We start from the raw sequence: 20,163 nt of genomic DNA, 5'->3' as shown, positions 1-20,163 counted from the left end.
AATTACTATCTGGCAGCACTGTAGAGGACGGACTTGAGGGGAGGCAGGGAACTTCGGGTAGGTAAGGAATTAGGAGGCTCCAGCACAGTTCAGCAAACATGGAAGGGCCTCACCAGGTCAGCAGCACTAGAGACATTTAGGAAGCAGAATCAAGGGGCCTTCGCAAATGATCAGGTGCTAGAATGAAGAAGAGAGATGTACCAGGGATACCCCAAAACATCCCCCAGGAACCCAGTCTTACACTTCTGTGTGTCACCGGCAGCACCTAGTGCAGAGGCCTCCACCTTCCAAGAACTCAATAAATGTGGTTGAATGAACAAGGAAAGAAGGCAATCACCTGCTTGACCTGCTTCCTACAGAACTAAAGGGTTAATAGGACTGTTTTTATCTATAATGCCAAAGAGAAATTGATGTCACCATTTGAGAAAGGAAGAGGGAAAAATCCACCCCAACACAAAAAAATCAAAAGGGCAGTGGCAAAGAAGTGGGCCATTCTTTTCATTCTTCTATAAACCCTATGATTTCTAGACGGTCAGGACATTAATAGGAATTGGTGTCACCAACAAATAAAAGTCATGGTCAACCAAGACAGGATCCACTAAATAAAAATAAAAGCAAAACACTTAAAATGAAAAATAAGCTGCAAGAGACTTTTTTTTGTTTGTTGTATGCAACTCGTCCAAGATGGTTAAATCTATGGAAAATCATTCAGTGACGACTGTGGCCTTTTTATCCATAAATTTATGGGCAGCAGGGTGTTCTGCAGTGGAGAACAGAGCTGCTGCAAAAATCTCTAAGGCAGAAGAAAGAATCACTTGGCTCTGTTTTGTATATATTGTACTTGTGGCCAAGAACATCTAAGGGCTTCAAAGGCCTTAGAAACAAAATCTTAGGACTCCTTGGCAGGCACTTAAGACCCATATAGTCCAGTTCAACTCACCTTCCCAAATCTTTCTTTCCCTATTCCACATGGACCTCTGCTTCAGTCAATGGGGTAAAGCAAAGGCTAAGAAGTCCCAGACCGTAGCTCAACATCTGGCTATATGCTCAGCAAGTAGTTGAACTTCTCTGAGCCTCAGTTTCCCCACCTATAAAAAGGACATAATATCTACCTTCCAGTTATTGGAAAGCTGTAAGATCATATCCAAGCCCTGTTCCCCAGTGTCCTCCCCGCTCTCTGTCACTACCCCCAGTCCTAGCCACCCTTAAAGATCCAGCTAATGAAATTCTGTCTCCTCTTCCAGATTCTTCCCCCAGCACTGCTAACCCTTACCCATCATTTTCTCCTTTGGACTCCCAAACTATGTGATTCTGGCAAACAGCCAATCCTTTGGCAATTGACAAATACCACTACCTACCCTTCCTGGCCTATTTTTATCTTTGCTCAGACACCTCCACCAGTGCTTTGTAACCTCTTTGTATCTTTCCAGTCCCCTGCACAGACAGAGTAATTACATTTTTTCCCATTTTGAAAATGATAGCAATGCAGTGAGGTGGGCTGGTACACAATGGCTAGTAAGACATATTACCCAGTCTCCAGATCTTGAAAATTAGAACAACTTGTGTCAGATCACTGACATTTATTCCTATCTAGAAACAGGGAGGGTAGAGTTCATAATTTTTTGTAATCACTCAACCCAACAATCAGAGGCAATCTGAGGGCAGCTGGCAGGAAAAAGTAGCCACCAAAGAAAAACTTTGCTACTTTGGGAACCACCAGCCTCATATCTTTGGGTATAAAAGGAAAGAAAGATGAAGTCATCTCAAGATGATAAAGAAACACAAAAGAATCCCAAATTCCCTGGTGTGTTAATCCCTAGCACCTGTGGGAGATATCCTGCCGGGACACAAACAGTAGCAGAAAACACAAAATATTTAAAAGTTCCTTAATATTTCTATTTTTGTTATTAAAATGTTTTCCAAAGACCAAAGGCTTTCCAGGACATTTTGTTGCAGACATGACTAAAGCCCAACCCTAAGCTCAAGCCCAACCCCTGATGAAAGGATGGTCCGAGCAGGTCTTTTGACCCAGGAAACCCAGCCCCTGTCTTTAGCAGTGGTAAACACCCAACCCAGTACTGACTGTGGGCCTGGAGCTACAACAAAGACACTGCATGGAGGTGACAGTGCCCAGGCTGCTGGGCCCTGGGGCAGTCACATCACAAGGGGTTGGGACCACCTCCGTAAGCCAATGGTGTGAGAAAGCAAAAAGCAAGAGCCACGCAGAGCCAGCCTCGCTGCAGAGGCGAATGAAACAGATCCACAAAGAAAGGTTGCATTGAGCAACCATGTGGCTGGAGGAACAGAGGAGGCAGCTCCACTCGCCATGGGCCCGAGATGTCCTTTTCACTCCTTGTTATTTGTCCGTGGGACTGATTATTATGTCCTTAGGACAGGCGCTCTTTTACCAACGTTGGGTGGCTTTTTGTTCCTTGCAACCAAATGTGCGCTGACTAGAACATTCTCCTTTTAAGCTAAACTAAATAAATTCTGCCAGGAGAGCCCTCTTACAATCCATTCCAGCTGACAGCAACTACTTTTGTCTGATTTATTACTGCCGTAAGCTCTTTCTTCTGAGAGAGGGGCTGCAATCTCTTTTAAAGAAGAACTGATTTTTACACTCGCCGTGCCAGAATGTGCAGCCATCATTACCACACCATACACAATGCATCTAAACTAGTTTGGTCAGCTTATCCATTCCCTGAAAGCAGACGAACCACCACATCAGTAACTCCGTTACTAAGGCAACTGCTCACTTTCCATATCAACTGCAAACTCGTTGCTATGGAGACACGTATACAAGAAAAATTCCTCTCTCCAGCCAGGGACCAGATGGCAGGGAACTCACGGAAGTCATGGGTGAGGGGGCTTTGCTAACGGGGATGTTGAGGATAGCATTTCTCTCGTCATATCAGAGATGTGACTGCCACTGAGCTCATTTACAAGTTGCAACCCCGTTACAAAGAGCAAAGATTTGATACAGTTACAGGCAGTAACTACAATAACTACAGAAAGTTAAGGTTGAAATAAGTCTGAGAGTTTCTCCCCTCTAAATACAATCCTCTTTTGTTTTCATCTACCACACTGAATGTACCTCCAAATGATTTCCCTAATCAAACATTAATGGAAATATAATTTCCTATAGGAATTGAACTAGAGGTTTGATTTCATCTCCTCTCTGATTGAGAATTAATCCAGAAATCCTCTTTCCCTTCAACCATCTACGTCCTAACGTGTCCTGGATTTATACCTCCAGCCCAACTACTCTACCGAGCTTGAACCTCCTATATTAAAACTCCTAATGTCTCCATTCAGATGCCCAAAGGTGATCTCAAATTTAATGCAGTCAAAATAGAATGTCTGCTCTAACCCCCATCTCCATCTCCCAACCCACATCTGCCCACACCTCTTCATCAGCAACCCCCCACCCTGGTCCAAGCCAGCACCTTCCCATCACCTCTCATCTGCACCACTGGAGCAAGCCCCAGAGCTGTTTCCCCTCATTGTCCCTATAAACATCACACTCTCCCCTCTCTGATGCAGGTCCTGCTGCCCTTCCTTCTGTTCTGTGAACGTCTCAAGCCTTTGCCACCATAAACTTTCACACTCACTGTCCCCCCTGGCTCCGGTCTTTCCATGTCCACCTCCCTCCTGCCATAGGACACAGCCTAGAGATTTCCTCTGGGAAGCTGTCCACCCTCCTCCCCATCCCTCTCAAGTACATTACCCCATTTTCTTTTCTTCAGTGCAGGTATCACCCTGAACTTCTTAGCACACTCATGCATGGATCGACTGTTCAACCTCCAACCATCCTCCCCCATGGATGGTCCAGGAGGACAAGCAGGTACCTGCCACAGGTTACCTCTGTATCCCCAGCACCCAGAACAGTGCCTGACGCTTCACAAATGTTTGGGGTATGAATGAACCACAATTGGAAATGCTTCTCCAATAACTGAAGGAACTCTTCTAGCTTTTTAAGTGAAAGGTCTAATTTTTATTTGCAAACTCAGGATTCCGCGGTGCCTTGGAACCATAGCCAAGAACATCGGTTCTCACTTTACGTTCCTGCCTCTGGAAAACTCAGGAAGGAACTCGACGTGCTGTGAAGTATTCTGGGAGTACTCTGAGTGATGCTGTGCCAGGCTGCCCATATTCTGACTCCTGGGAGGCTCCCTGTTTCTCTTTTATTCCCTCTACTCTAGCCATGATCAGAGTTGGCACTCACACGATTTGGTCTTTTTCTTCTAAAAACAAAGTATGGAAAAATGTTCAGCTTCTTGAGTGCTTTCTGTCTGATGACAGTAGTTAAATCTCTTATGGGTCCTGTCCCTAGAGCAGGGCAGTCAGTCTTCCATGAGGCACCTCACGGAGCTTCAATAAATGGAAGGAAACACTGAGCTCAACGCACCCATGACCCAGAAGGGAATCCCACACACCCTGTGGGGACGAAGAGAAGGGAAGGAAGGGTAATTGAAGAGCCTTTCCGCCTGAGAAGCAGCACAGCCACTCTTCCTGTATATATTGGTCTCCTGCTGTGTTCACAAGCAAAGGTACTCAAACAAGGAAAAAAATCAAAGACTTCATTCTGTTCTTGGAACTGTCTGTAATCTTACACAGCCAACCAGATAGTTATTATTAAAGAATTACTTTACACTGGTCTCTATCTTCGCCCATATATGTCCTTGCTTTTTTTCTTATCACACTTGGCACAGACCACATCTTCACCTCTATCAAGCTATTGCTTTTGAAGATATTAAAAGCAATTTAAACAGAATATCTTGAAGTAAAACCTTGGTTAACTGGAATGTTTAAAAAATAGGTTGGCATCTATGCTTTACTTCAGTTACTAGAGCAATTTAAAAATTTTCCCTCAGCATCCTGGCTCTGCACCAACCCCCTGTTCTTATTTATAGAACCTCTTTGACCACCCATCTCTTTCCATGATATTGTCCCATTGTGTCCCCTGGGTCCGGCAACATTCATCTCCTAACCATCTCGACCTCTGTGGCAGAGAATCCCGTGCTTGCTTAGCAGCAGAACCACCGTTTTACTTAGGGTAGCAATGGGCCCACTGAAGACTACATTTTCCAGCATTCCTTGCAGCCAGGAGAGGTCATGTGACTAGATTCTAACCAATGAGATGAGAGCAGAGTCTCCCAAAATTGCTAAACCAGTGGCGACTCCTTTTGGTCCTTCCTCACATACCCTTCCTGCTTCCTAAAACAAGAACATGTTGGCTGAGGCCATCTGGGACCATGAGAAGACCTTGAGAATGGAAACCAGCCATGGACTAAGGACGGCGGAGCAGAAAGACAAATGGAGCGTGAGTCTCTGTTCAATCCCTCGGGACTTCTTTGTGACAGAGAAATACACTCCTAGCCTGTTTAAATCACATATTTGGATTTTCTATCATAAAGTCAAGCCTCATCCTAACTAAGTCATCCTTGGAGGCTCATGCTCATTCCCAAGTCCACAAAACGCTTTGGAAGTGATTATTCCCCACCCCCCGCTTTAGGGAAAGGAAGCTGCCCTGACCAACTTCAAATGACCCCAAGCACTTACTGAAGGGCACCCTGCCCAGACTTACGGAGGTTTATTCTTTTTTTTTCTCATTCTGTATTATGTTCATACTGTTTTCCTGAAATATAAGCTTCTGAAAGGCAAAAGCCAAATCTCACTTAAAATTTTAACTTTGACATTGCCAAATAATTCCATCAAATGGGGGACAGAGGGCCTTCAAAGCCCCCAAAATTATAGGAAACTAGAAACTGATGGTCTGCTACTATGGAGGTATTCCACAGGAAGAACTTGAGTGAATCCCTGAGGTCTGAAAACATCTGGCCGGTGACGAAGCAAATGTGGCCAAAGGACAAATCCTTACAGGGCTAGTTAGATGCTGCATTCACCAAGAGAAGCAGCAAAGAAGTTGAAAGCAAGGCAGGCGGGGAGCAGGAATAAAACACCTTAAGGGGACCACATGAAACCAAAATCCATAAACGAAAGACCCACCTAATAAAGTGGCATCAAAGCAAACACTGCATTAGCCTTTAAAATTATATAGTCGGCTTCTGTTTCAAGTGCAATGAAAGTCCCCTGGGAAGTTGGTAGAAATTTCTATAAAATCTAAAACCTCCCGTCATCCTGCCAAAGCTTGAGAGCATTCAGATGACCAAGGGCCCTGTGAGAGAGCATGGATTAATCCAAACAACCCATCACTATTTGTGAAAGAACCAAAACCCAAGACTTTCAAATAGGTCAGTGTGCCAACCTCCTATATTATTTACTACAGAGAATTATCCCGCCGCTAAAGTGATTTCAAAGGAAAATCCTGGAGACTCACAGCCCAACAGGGGAGGTTCTGAAAACAACTTCTTGCAGGCTGGTTATGCCGGCAGTATGTCAATGAAGAAGTGCCTCGTGGACCCAGCCAGGTGCCACGAAGCCCTACCAAAGAAAATGACAATTAGTGAATAGTTAATGCAGGGTGGTAGGGGTGGGAATCGGGGACACTGGACAAATACACCAGTAGGGCCCTCGGTTTCAGAAGCAACCACACTTCGCAGACGTCTTGACCCACTTCAAGGTCAACAGCATCTTCTTGGGGTGTCCCTGCTGGGACTGCGAGAGCAGTGTATCCTTGAAACAAAAGGGCCAGACGCGCAGTGATGGGAGAGACAGGAACACAAATGAAAGGGGGAGAGAGCACTGAAGCCAGGGCTGCTGCTGGAGCCCTGCTAGCCGGGAGGGTCTGTGGGTGGAACTCTCAGGACTGTCAACACCTTATTCAGGTCACAGCCACAACAGAATCAGTTTTGAATTCCCTTAGCGCTTAGTATAGTGGGTAATTTTAAAAGCTTGTCGTTGAATGAATAAATGAGCAGACCAACAATGAATAGGCAGCCAGGGCAGGAGAAGAGAACAGCCTCCACCCAGCCAAGGCCTCTAATGCCTGGAGGAAGCAGGGAGAGCAAGTGGGGGGGCATGGCCAAGGGCCATCTAGTAGATTTCTTTGTATGAAAAGCTTCTACTCCATGGCATGTGACCTGGGGGGTTATTTACTTCAGGCCCCTCAGAAACCAAGGAAAGGTCTCAACCTTCTGAGACAACATTGTCTGTGGCACAGAGGACCGACGAGAGAGGTAGGAGAGGGGCCATCCCTGGCAGAGCAGATTCCGATGCCGTGCAAGGCAGCCCCAGGCTCTGCACTGAACAGGATGGTCACTTGCCAAGGGGGCCAACCCGCACCACGTTTCTACCACCCCTGACACCACCATGATTTTTAGCAATTTACCCAGTACGGCCAGATTGCCCCGACTTTAAGGAGCATTATTTACCCAAAATAAAAAAAGTCATCTCGTCCCCGAAAATGGCCATCAAATAAACAGGTACATTACCTGGTGTCACACATTACAGGAGAGGGAAACGCTCTTGATTCCATGTTTACACCAAGAAGAGAAAATTACAAGTAAACTGCGCCTGTGGGGGGACCTGCCGCATGAAACGTGCTGCCTCATTTCCCAAACTGCCTTTGAAAAATAATCTTATCCCCCAGGAGGGAAAAGTGAACATCGAGGTGGCAGAGAACTGGAGGAAGAACTTGTATAAGCAGTGTCCACACAGGGGGAAGGGGATCTGAACTTGGGTGGGATCCCATTGGAGGGGTCTGGGAGGCAGGCAGCCGGGGACACAGCCAGGAAACAACTGAGAGGGCAGCAGTGTGCTTCCTGCACATGGAGACCTCTGTGTTCACTGACCAAGAGAGAGCATGGCCCCATCTCAACATCGCAGAACATTCTCCACCTTTACCTTTCTCTACCCTGCACCCCAGAGTAAATTCTGGGTTCATTTGGGTTATTTCAATCCCTATAACCTGTGTTCATAGACTGTTTAGAGGAAGCACATAGAGATTATCTTTAAACATCTCTATTCTGAGAAGGTGAAAGCAAGCACCAGGGTTAAGCACGTGCCCTTCGGAACTGAAACTGAATTCTTGTTCTGCCACTTACCAGCTGTGTGACCTCTGGCAAGTTATTTAACCACCCTGAGCTGAACTCCTCATCTAGTTTAAGAAAGAAAATAATAGGCCTGACCTCACAGAGTTGCAATGAAGAGGGAATGTGAGACTGCACACGGAAAGCACAAAATAAGTGTCCTGTACATGTCCACAGTTATTACAAAACACTGGTGGTTGTTCACCTTTCATCTTCAGATGCCCCTTTGACGATCTATTTAAAAACTAAACAAAATCTAAGGATCCTCTCCTTAGAAGAATGCAAAATGCATACACAGTCACATGACACGTCACAATAAATTTAGATGCACCCCAGAGACCTGTACCCATGGACGCCCAGGTTAAGACGTCGTGAACAACTACAAACTTCTGCTTCCATATATGAGAAAACCGAGGCCCCAGAGATCACAAGGTTCAGTAGGCATCAAAACTAGAACCAGGTGACCTCGCTTCTAATTCAGTCCTCTTTCAATGGAAACAAGTTGCTTATATTTATAAGTTAAAATTGTATTTGAAGCACTCAATCCCCTGGACATAATAAACATACTTTTGTACAGTGCCTCCCTTATAAACCCTCTTATGACAACGATTTTTTTTTTTGTTAAAGTGGCAAGAGAGGAAGTAAAGCAAATGCACAGAAATAGAAACACTCATACCTAGACCATTTTAAGTTGATCTATAAAAAACAACTGTATTGTACTTCTCATTTACAAGTATGCAGAGAGGTTAGTACATTCTAGTCTTATAGTCCTGAAATCTGTATTTAGGGTGTATAAAACTTAATCCCAGACTTTAAAACTCTCTAGTGACTGATTTGGGCAAAGATCATCAATAGGTGAAACCATAAGATGAAAGGCTGATGGGGACCTGTCAGAGGGAGTGGGCTGAGCCCATGTGGACCCACAGCTCGATCTCAGCATCACCAGGAACCTGTCAACCAGGTCTTCGGTGCCTCCCGATATGCTGCAGCAGGAAGGAAGTATTGTTGCAAAAAGGAAAACGCTGCCCCACAATGTGATCTAGCATTTAGCACTCACTTCCATTTATTTGGCAGGAAATGCAAGGGGATAGAGGAACAAGTTAAATGAAACCAGAAAGGTCACTTCAACAAGGAAGGGCATGGAAAGGGGGATCAGGGGTAGGACTGCTGTGGATTAAAACAGACTTCAGACACCTAACAACCAAATGGGATGTGTACTGCATCAAATCCTAATTCCACCAAAGCAACTCAAACTGACATTTTTGTAAACAGTGGAGCTGGTATCAGGTGACACCAAAAGTTGTTGTTGATTTTGTTAGGGGTGACAACTGGCAGCGTGGCTATGTTAGAAATTGCTGGTTATTTTTACTCATGCATACTGAAACATGTTGGGATAAAATGACATGAGGTCTAGGATTTGCATCAAAATATGGAAGCAGCAGCAGCAACAAAGATGCATGAAATAAGTGCAGCAAACCCTCGTTAACTAGTGAAACTAGATGAGGGTGATGTGCAAGATAAACATATATATCCATCATATTATACTCTCTACTTCTGTGTTGGTCTAAAATTTTTCGTAATTAAAAAATAAATTAAAACTCTACCTTTTAAACACCTTTAAAAGATAAAGGGGAAGCAAAACTGTCTCTTCTCTCTTGACTAACTCATTCATGAGAAAATGTTCTTGCTGAAATCTCAGCATTGGAAAGAACCCAAAGGGGCATCTCAGTCAGGGATTCTCCAACCTGACTGCTTGTCAGCAACACTGATGAAGCTTACGGAACTACCAATTTTCCCAAGGCCACCTCAGACCTACTGAACCAGAGTCTCCAGGGAGGATCCTCCAAATGGTCACTGTTTTTTCAATACCACCAGTGAATCTGATACAATGTAGGCCATTCCCTCTCCAATACCCTGGTCACACAGAGTGTTCCAACCCCTCAGGGACAAGAATGACACAGAATCTCACATTCTCACTTATGTCAAGCTTACCTGTGTTCTTCACTTTTAAATGGAGATTCAAAAATGGAATGGCTAACTCAGGACATACATCTTGCAAAGCTCCCTTTAGCTTCCAACCTCCCCTTCATCCAGTAAACTTCTCACCAACATTTGGGGGCATTTCATCACTGGGATGAAGCAGACAGTGCAGGAGCTACTGCCAGGTAAAATCCCCCAGGAAGAGTTTACCTGTGGAGCCGAGGAGCTGTTACTGGGCAAAGAATCAAGGGGACTGCCCTCCCCTTCGCCCAGAGAGCCACAGGAGAAAGCCCCACATGGATGGATCTGGGTGTCTCAGTCTCCTGGGAGGCCACTGGCTGGCCCCACAGGGAGCCAGGGAAAGAGGAGGAAGAGGAAAACTCACACTCCTTGCTTTACTCTCACAGCATCACAAACTCCCAACCACCAAACAGACCAGCATTTGATCAGAAACATGTCACACAGGTCAGTACGACCAGGAAGTCAGAACTCAACATTTCAGAAGGTTAACAATCTCCAGTCCTTAAAACCATCCCCTTTCAACAGGCCATATATGTGTTTATTTGGATTGCCAAATGTCAGGTCTGGAAGGCATGATTCTCAGAATTCAGTGGGAAGAGGGTGGAGAGATGGAGCCCCACACTCCCACCCCATCCAGCACCTCCTTGTGATTTATAATGCCTCCGAACAATCCTCCCAAGTCCTTCTGCACACTTTGGGTTGGTCTTATTTAACATTTCAGAGTGTCATTTGCTAAAGTATTTTTAAGTGCACCGGCATTACGAGGAGTACAGACACACAGGCATGTGGTGACTTGCAGAATCGTTTCACACCAAACCAAAAGCCCCGTTCTTTGCTTTATCAGCGACATCTGGCTTTGGGGAATCTGAACAGGACTTTCTTCTCTACCTTCCAACTCTGGAATTGCTTCCTAAGATTTTCCCTTTCTTGCCATGAGAACCCACCACAGATTTGGATCTTTAAAGGGGAGCAGGGAATCTTCTCTAAGTTCAAAGAACGATGGGTCAGGTGGGTCTCTAAATACCTGGAAAGGGTGAGCAGAGAAGGAAGGTGAGCAGACAGCTGTGACAACACAGGACTTCACCATCACAGAACTTCCTCTCTCCGATTAGAAGCAATGCACTTTGACTGTTACGACTGCTTAAAAATAAGAACCTGGGGAAGGAGGGAGCCAGAACAGTTATGAATATTCACACTTGCACACCCGATCCAGGCGTCCACTGCTCCCGTCATCAAAGGCAAAGCTCCTTTGCGTTTTCTTTCCTCAGCCCAGGCACAGCCCACCCCAAGCCCAGTCTCTGCACTGCCCAGCACATCCCCACTCCTCTTGAACAAAAACTCTGGGTGAACAGTGTGTGCAGACAAACACGTCCAGTCCAAACAAGGAGAAAGAAATATGGCTCTGCAGCTTCCTATCTGTACTCTTCCATGCCAGAGATAAGTGGAATTTTCTCAGGCCCAAGATTCTACTTTAAGAAGAAATGTGTTTCTGGACAGAAAGAAAGTAAAAGGTCCCAACCCTGCAGAGCAGCTGACACCACACAGCACTGGTCCAGAGACCAAACCTGACCTTTAAAAAGAGTGAAGAGCAGAACACCAACTCAACACAGCAGCATTATCAACACAAAAAGCAAAGCTGGAAAAGACAGTAACACAAGAACTTATGGAGGAGACATGTTCTGCAATGTATTTTAACTGTAGCTCTATTACATTTCAGAACTTGAAGTTAGATCACAACTTTGTTTTCTACTTCCAATGGTCAATCCTATTTTCTACAGTAACCATTACATTCCTTAAAAGAAGTACAAAGCAAATCATTAAGACCATCTTGTTTTAGCTGACCATAAAGCCAAGCTAAGGCTTTGAAGACAAAAGTATAATCACTTACCAAACTTTTTTTTTAAGTTAGTTCCTAATAGGAACCTTTACCCTGTGCACCTTGTTCTTACCCAGGGAGCTTCAAAGTTTCCAAACATTTGGCATGCCTGCTTTACAGAAAGTCATGTGGACAACTCATCACTTTGTTTGCTTGCTGCTGGAGTCCATAACTACCCTAAATGTCCTCCCAATGTCCATTACTGTCCATTTATTCCAGAATATTGGAGAGGTTGCTTTTCTCCAAGTTAATATTCAGAAAGAAAATAAATGCAATTTTTCTCTAGCCTTTGATGGCAATTTTCCTCAAAAATTATATATATATATGTATATATATATATATATATATACATATATATATATATAAACTCAGGGTGAGTGGCTACCCTTGGAATACAGATCTTTGCTTGGACTCTAAAATCAAAGTGACCTATCCACATGTGAAAATGATATTGAGAACCAATTAAAGTCTACAAATCATTGTGCCATGCTTCCATACAGATGCTATAGTGGAAACCCCGCAATGCAACACGAATACTAAAAACAGTCTTTAATAGACTTAAGGGAAGCTGTTTACAATCATCTAACAATGAATTAAATAAAGTAAAATTATCCATTTATAACTGCTACTTCTCTATGGGTGAATTTATACTCCTTAAATATATATATATTTTTAGTGGATAAAAATGTTTATTTTAAAACAAAAAAACAAAAACAAAAACCCTTGTATTCCAGACACAGAAGGCTTACCTGACTCCTCTCTTTGTCCACTTTCTTAAAACACTTATTCAATGACAAATTATGTCTCACTGAGTTTTTCCACCCAGTAGGAGCATTTGCAAAATACGGAAAATGTTCTAAGATCCAGTTGTAGATATCCTTTACGGGCAGGCGCTTCGTTGGGGAGTCCTCGATGGCCATAAATATGAGGCAGCTGAAAGAGTAGGGGGGCTTGCAGTTGGGGTTCTGCCTGGCATCGTAGGGCATGTCCGAGTGGGCAGGCGACGGGGGGGTGTCATCGTCCAGGTCCTGCACGGGGCTGACGCTCCTGAGCACCGACTCGCCAAAGCTCTTCAGCAAGTTCTTACTCTCATGCAGCCAGTTCAGGTTGGTCAGCTCTTCATCTTCCATGGCCCCCTCTTCTAATCTGATGTCGGGCAGAGAAAAGTCAAGGTCATCGTCTTCCTGAAGAGCCTTGGAGAAACTGCTGCCCCGGTAACACTGACTCAGTCCACTGGAAACACTAATTCCTGAGCTTTCCGGCTTCTTACTGGGAGGCATGACTGGACCCATCTACGTGAAGGCTCCTGGTAAACATATTACAAAGAAAAGATGAGTTGGGGAAACCCAGAAAAGAAAGGCAGCTCGGGCCCTCCTAATTCCCGTACCCTCCCCCAGCCCCCTGCCACCTCTAAGGATCCCCACCAAGGCAGAACACCCCCCCACCTCGTGATTCCACACTGAGCAACACAAACCCAAAACTCTAGCACACACAGGTCCTAGTGTGTAAGTAAAATCGGTCCACGCCATTTCATACAGCACAGTGACCCGATGCTCCTTCTACAGGTCAAGACTGAAAATGTCTGCAGCACCTTCAGTGTGCAAATATATCGTAAAAGGAATGGGAAATGTCATGCCTTTGCTCTAGGAAGACTCTCCCTGCTACCCTGGAAAAATCAGTTATTTCTGGATACCTCAGTTTTCCCATCAATACCACATGAATGCATACACATGGAAAATTCTTTGAAGCCTCGTGATAAACACTACAAAATAATCACAATGTCCAATTCCTGTCACTTTGTATTTCCACTGCTTACATACATTTATCTTTAGAGGTGGGGGGGAGAGCAACTGTAAGTTTAAGACCAGTTGTTTCAGACTAAGTTAAGCTGTTTCCATTTGAAGACCATCGCAACTGCCCTGGAATGAAAACTATGGCCACAGAGAGAAATGATTTGTAGTGTTTCATTTTAATTTTGGCCCACAAGTCATGATCAAAAACTATGCAACTTTCGTCACATTTGGCAAGTCTAAAGAGTGATGACAAGGAATTCTGTGAATTCGAACTGGAAGAAGTACGTTCAATTTTAGTGGGACACTACTCCCACCAAGCAAGAGCCAGTAACTTCAGGCACCACATAAACAAATCGGAATGTGAAGACAAGCCATCAACTGAAATTAGAATTGGTGAAAAAAGTCAGGAGAGCAACTGGCAGCTTCAAGGCAGGAAGGCAAATTCAACAAAGGTGGCTACAAGAATTCCCCCTCCATCCGCAACCCCGTTTTTATTAATGACATAAATAACAGGGAGTAAAATAATATCTGAGGAGAAAAAAAAATTGGGGGGGGCAGTCCACAAACAGAGGCACCCATGCAGATGCAAATATGTTCAACCTTCTAGCATTCAGTGTAAGATACAAGGAACTGTAAAGGTAACGAAAAAGGTCTCCAACTCTGTAGCTCAAAAACAATGTGCTTGGTTTAAGAAACTGTCTGTTTTGGAGTTTTCACCCTAGGTGAGAATATCAGACAATCTATCCAGAGAAAAGAAAGAACAATATCAAAAGCAAAGTCATGATCATTTCAAAGCTCTAGAGGTCCAGTATTCCCCAGTCTAAACTAACCGCCACTTCAACTGGGAAGTTCCAGAACAGAATTCTAGAAAGCAAGATGTGGGCACTATACAGCCAGCCAGGGGCACCCAGGAATTGCATCCTCTTTACCAAAAGGTAGACAGACAAAACCTGCTCACTGAAACTGCTGTGATTCAGCCAACTTCTAAGGAGACAAAATTCACAAGTCTGCCTGAGGCAGGGCAGCTCAGCTGCCTCTCATTCATCCACAGGGAATATTTCTTTCTGTCAAATAACGAAGCTACCCTGAGTAGTACATGATACATTTTGAAGAAAAAAATAAGCTAGTTTTGTTAGGTTTGGGGATATGACACAGACCAGCCTGATACTGTTTTTAACTTCTTTATGGAAGACTCAAAGCTAGGCTGATCACCCTCAAAGTTTCCTCAGATCCCATCAGAAAACCTAATTTTCTGATAACCAGGAAGATCCACGCAGAACAGTACAAAGGAGAACAACTACCAATGAAGTCAACTTTAGCTCAAAATGAAAGTTTTATGTCTCCTGAGCTTCCAAACAGGAAAATTATATCATGGCTGACAGTAAAGTAATTTAATTGCACTGTTGCTATGACAACACGCTGCTCTTTCTTTTTAATTTGCTTATTTGTCAGGAGCTTCCCAAAGGAACTAACACGCTATTCTCCATGTTTTCTTTTGTTTTAAACAAACTGCCAGCAATATGGTTTTATTAGAAAAATGGCATTGTCAAGAAAAGAGGGTTACTTGGGGTCCAGAACGCTTAGATCATTTGTCTTTGTGTTTCAGCCTTCCAACTGTTAACTGCATCCCTATAAATCCCACATTTTATAGCAACAGTATGAAGAGCTGATCTCTACAGTTCCATTTAAAAAGCAGTTCCCAGAAACCACAGCCGAGGAGTTTTCCATTATTATACACTCTAACTACATAATTAGCCAAATCTTTTTTCCTTCTATTTTAGAGGGGAAAAAAAAGAGTCCGATCATGTGAGCCTTGCAGTTAAGCAAACATTTTCTAACCTGCTGCCAATAGGATGCTCCAACACATACGTAAACCGTTCACTAGTGACCTCCTTACAACTTTTCGTTTGTTATTGGTTACGTTCCTCCTACACGTAACCTCTCTTTTTGTTTGTTTGTTTGCTTGTTTTTAGTGACCTGCTGTGTTTTATCTTTTTTTTTTTTTTTTTTTTTCTGTTAAACGGAGAAAATGCAGCAGGAAAGCTAGTTTCTTGCCTGCTATGTGGTCTCCCAAATAACTGACAAAGACATTACTGGCCCAGGACTGAACAGATGTTCGATGTGAACTTTAAAAAGTTGAGAAATTCTCCCCAGGCCCGGCTGGGAAGTCGGAACCCCCACCCTGCACCCCGCCCCACCGCGCGCGCGCACGCAGGCACGCGCTTCACTCGCGTCTACTGTACTTGTCAAAAACATTTCAAGGGGACCTGCGGGAGCGGCGATTGGCTGCGTCCCGCGTCAATCAGCGGTGTTGCCAGGCAACGGGGAAACTGCTCTTCTCCCCGTATACAGGGCAATTGGGAGCTCGCATACCTTCACTGCCCGTCAGATGTCATAAACCTTTTACTGGCCGCACCGCGGCGAGCCTTTAAAACAAATCAATAAAAGCCCACCGTCCCCCAACTTATCCAGGGCCCAAGGAGGGTTTCAGAGGGGGCCGGGTTGAGGAGGGGGTCTAGCCTCAGGGGGCTCGGGAGACATTCACTGCCTTGGCAAGCCTGCACAGTTTGGGGGGGAGGGGATCTTTGTTAGGAGCCCGTTTCTCATCTTGGGGTCTCCCCACGATCGGCACCCCTTCCCCGGGTCGGATCGGCGGGGATCCCGTCCCCTGCGGACAATACCAACTCTGTTCCTTCGGGCGTCTCTGGGGAAATCGAGGCACGGGGCAGCCGCCTGAACATCGGGGCAGGAAACTCTTCGGACCCAACAACTTCTCTGCTCGGTGTTCTCGGCTCCCCGCGCCTGGCCGGGCCCCCCGCCCGCCCCTCCCGCCCAGGAACTGCGGAGTCCCTCGTCTTCCCAGAGCGACCAGAGGGTCTCCAGAAACGCCTCGGGCGGCTTGTCCCCCCACGGCCCTCACCCCGAGTCTCCCCGAACGCGCTGGGGCGCCGGCGGGAGCTCGGCGCAAACTCACCTGGCCGGAGCGGGGCGCGGGGGCGCCGCTGCCCTTCAGCGGAGCCGACAAACTTTCGCGGGCGCCCAGCGGGCATCGCTTCGGGGCCCCGCCGAGGACGCGCGGGCGCGGGGCGAGCCCGGGGCGGCGGGCGGCAGGGGGGGCGGCCGCGGGCGCGGGCGGCAGGGGCGCGGGGGGTCGCGGCGCGGCATGGGACCTGCGGCGTCCGCCGGGCGCGCCGCGCGTCCTCCCGCCGGCCCCGCCGCTCTCCCCGCCCCGTCCCGCCTCCCGCTCGCCTCCGCCGCGGCGCGTCGGGCCGGGGCGCGCCGAGCGGCGAGAAATTGTTTCCACTGCAAACAAAAAAAGGCGACACATGACCAGGCAGGAGGAGGGGAAGCGCGGGGAGGGAGGCAGGGAGGGGAGGGACGCGGCGGAGAGGGCGGAGGGAGTCGGAGAGAGAGAAAACGTGGGCCGGGCCGGCGGCGGCCTCCGGCGCGGGGTGCCCACCCGCCCGGGCCGCCCCTGCCTGCGCCCCCTGCGCCCCGGCCGAACCCTCGCCCCAGGCGTGGGCGCTCCCGAGGCGCCGCCGGGGCCCGGCCACGCGACACCCCGCCCCTGCGGTACCTCCGGGGCCAGGGGCGGCCGGCTCGGGCCCGGCGACCCGGGGCGGCCGCGATTGTGGGCGGCGGGGGCAGGTGGGGCCGGCGGCGCGCGGCCCGTCTTCTCGCTCGGCTCCGGGCACACGAGTGGGGCGGGGCTGCGCCGCGGGCAGCGTGTCGCGGGAACGGTCCTACCCCATCCCGCCTGCCTTACATGGCTCGAAAGTAAAAATAAAAGGAATTACGAGGCGGCCGAGGCTGGCGAGGGAGAGAGGCGACTTTACTTCTCCCCAACTTAGGGCGCCCTGAGGGACTCCCGGGGGCCCTTCGGAGCCCTCCCTCAGGGCCCACCTCTTGCCCCGGGAGGAAAGTCACAAAGGCACTGCCGCCCAGGTGACCGCTTCTTCAGGTCCTCTACGGGAGCTTGTCTTCCAGGGGAGGGAGGGTGGCCATTACAGGGCCAGAGGCCGGTCCTAAAGGCGACTCCGGTGGGGCCTCTCCAGGGGTCTATGGTCAGCGCCCAGACAACTCTCTAGGCCTGGAGCGAAAACAAGTCTCATCTCCTTTGCATTTTGAGCTCTCCTGAACCCGACTCACCGTTTACGGCACAGCCACCACCACTCTACCCACCCCCCAGTCTCTAAACATCGCCAGAGAACGAATGGGCCGTCTACTGCAAAGCCACACCAACTAGCTGATTTTGGAGAGTCCAACAGGACACCCTGGTGGTGGCATAAATAAAAATATGATTGCACACCACTCGCGGGTAGCCAGTGCCTTGAGCACTCCTCCCCTCACCGGCCCTGAGCCAACATGATCCCGCCGAGGCCGTTCTGAGCCATCCCCAAATTGCAGAAAACCAGCAGGCAGGCCAGGAGCATTCTCCCTTAGAAAAACCCCTCTGGCTTGCAACAGGGGTTAACCTAGCCAAAGGGGGGACTGAAAAATCCCACAGGTCTTTTGGTGTTTTTTTTTTTTAATTCCAAGAAATAAAGAGACCCCAATCAATCTCAGAGACACTGCCCTTAACAAAGCTTCAAGATAGTGGCAAGTCTTCAACCAGGGCATGCGTTTCAGACTCATCTCAGGCCTTAATTGCCTAAGACAAGATCTACTCAGACCACTGAGAGGACGCCCGGGGCAGTCTGGGGGCTTTCAGTCCCACCCCTTTATTACTGAGTACTCGGTGTGACCTAGCCAAGGGCAATCAGCAAAAGGGGCGGGTAGGAGAGACAAACTGGATTATCTCTGAAGCCTCACCCCAGAGAATCTAAGGGTCAGAACTGGTAATAGCCAGGGCAGGAAGCCCTGGCTCCTGCAGCTCAGTCTAGTGCAGGCCCCGCCCCTCCATCGGTGTATCAGAGGGTGTGGAATCTCCATCAGCGGAGCCAGGGCCCCAGAAACCTTCCTGTAAGCCCCTTGCCGGCCTGGAGAGGATGAAATGGTCTGTACCACCAACCCTCCTATCACTAGCTCCCAGCCCTCCCCATCTTCCAGAGACACTCCCACCAAAGCTGGAAATCTCTTTTAAATTAATTAGAGGTGGCACGTTGTTTTTCTCCCTCTTGCTTGGAGTTTGGAATGAGGGTGTGTGAGCCCAAGATGATTGCACATGGAATATGTCATTCTTAAAACTCCCAATGCAAGTGTCTCAACCAGTCTTCTTAGGTGAACTAAAAGTCAAAGCAAGCCTTGGGCCAAGGGAATCCATAAGGCAGTCTCAGAGGAATTCACTTGGGGGGGGGGGTGGTATGGTGAGGTAAGCTGCCTTTGTTTAGCTCACCTTTCTTTCCCTCTGCATGTTTTTGTTCTCTTGAAATCTCATATTTCTCAATTTCTCTGTTCCATTACAAGTGTGGCAAGCGATGTGAAAAGGTATCACCCTGAAAAGGAAGTGGTGGACCAGCCCTGCCTGAAATGGAGAGCAGGTTACACATCTGTCTCCCTATGTCTGAAACAAGGGATCCAGACCTTTGCTGCCCGCCAAAGGAGGGCTCAGTGTGGCCTCTTTCACCTGGTAAAGCCATAGAACCTGACTCTGGAACATGCTCCCTGGCAAAAGGGTACAGGGGTCAAATTAGTTTAGGAACAACCCCATTCTCAATATCCCCTTGAACTTTCAGAAATGCTCTTGTCTCTTGGATTCTAAGAATTCCTGAAGAAACATGTTTTGCAAACATGTTGGAGAGTAGAATCCTACATGCACCTTAGAACTCACTTTGGTAAACACTAATTTCCTAACTAGGGACTTGATGGACCATCGGGTAGTCCTATTTAGATCTGGGCTGGAGGACACAGGTCTGGGAGCGTGAAGACCAGAATTCTAGCTAAGTCAACCCCTAATCAGTTGTGTGACTTCAGTTCCTCCTCTTTGGAAAGAAATGCCTTGAAGTTTCAATACCCTTGAAGTTTTGTGTTTTTTTTTCCTCCAGCATGTTTCTCTGTCTTCACAATTATGGGGCATTGTGTTAGGCGCCAAAGATACAAGGTCTTTGTCCCTATGGAATATACATTTTAGAGGATACAAGTGGAAATATTATATCACAAAACACATTGAATGCTAGGGTGAGCCATTTACATGTACTAAATTGAATGGCAAAGGGGACTCACGGGACATTTTTGAGCCCAGAAGTTGCACTATCAGAGATACGCTTAAAAAGATGAAGGAGATAGTGGATCCAAGATGAATTCTGGAAGAGAAAAAAACAAATGGAAGACCCAAAGCAAGCAGAACCACGCAGAATGCACTGCAGTAATCCATGCAAAAGGGAATTAAGACGATGTTTTTCACAACTGTGTTTAAGAAAAACATGGGGAAAAAATGCTAAAATATTAAAATAGTGGTTCACTCTGAAGTGGTAGAGTTCTGAGGTGATTTTTGTACCTGCTGCTTTCTTGTTTTTCTGTGCCTTCCAAATTTTCTACAATGATCAGCCACTGCATCTATAAT

The 20,163-nt window shown here is 46.9% G+C and overlaps 1 protein-coding gene across 10 annotated transcripts in view; it reads right to left on the bottom strand.

Annotated features, from left to right (window-relative positions):
- Nucleotides 1-20,163, bottom strand: part of FOXN3 (forkhead box N3) — a 387,204-nt gene that overhangs the window by 208,697 nt on the left and 158,344 nt on the right. For 6 of the 10 annotated variants that reach the window (XM_037832096.1, XM_037832095.1, XM_037832094.1 and 3 more), the window contains one exon: nucleotides 12,618-13,174. In XM_037832096.1, coding sequence (XP_037688024.1) covers nucleotides 12,618-13,160 — 543 coding nt within the window. In that variant the 5' untranslated portion in view covers nucleotides 13,161-13,174. Of the gene's footprint in view, nucleotides 1-12,617; nucleotides 13,175-16,635; nucleotides 16,965-17,238; nucleotides 17,336-20,163 lie in introns of those variants that run through there. The other 4 variants (XM_037832092.1, XM_037832100.1, XM_037832099.1 and 1 more) reach the window with 3 other exon arrangements.

The sequence above is a fragment of the Choloepus didactylus genome, chromosome 4 (genome assembly GCF_015220235.1).
Source record: "Choloepus didactylus isolate mChoDid1 chromosome 4, mChoDid1.pri, whole genome shotgun sequence".
NCBI classification, from domain to species: Eukaryota; Metazoa; Chordata; class Mammalia; order Pilosa; family Megalonychidae; genus Choloepus; species Choloepus didactylus.
The sequence above is the reverse complement of the archived record's forward strand: the minus strand, read 5'-3'. Positions and strand labels throughout refer to the sequence as shown.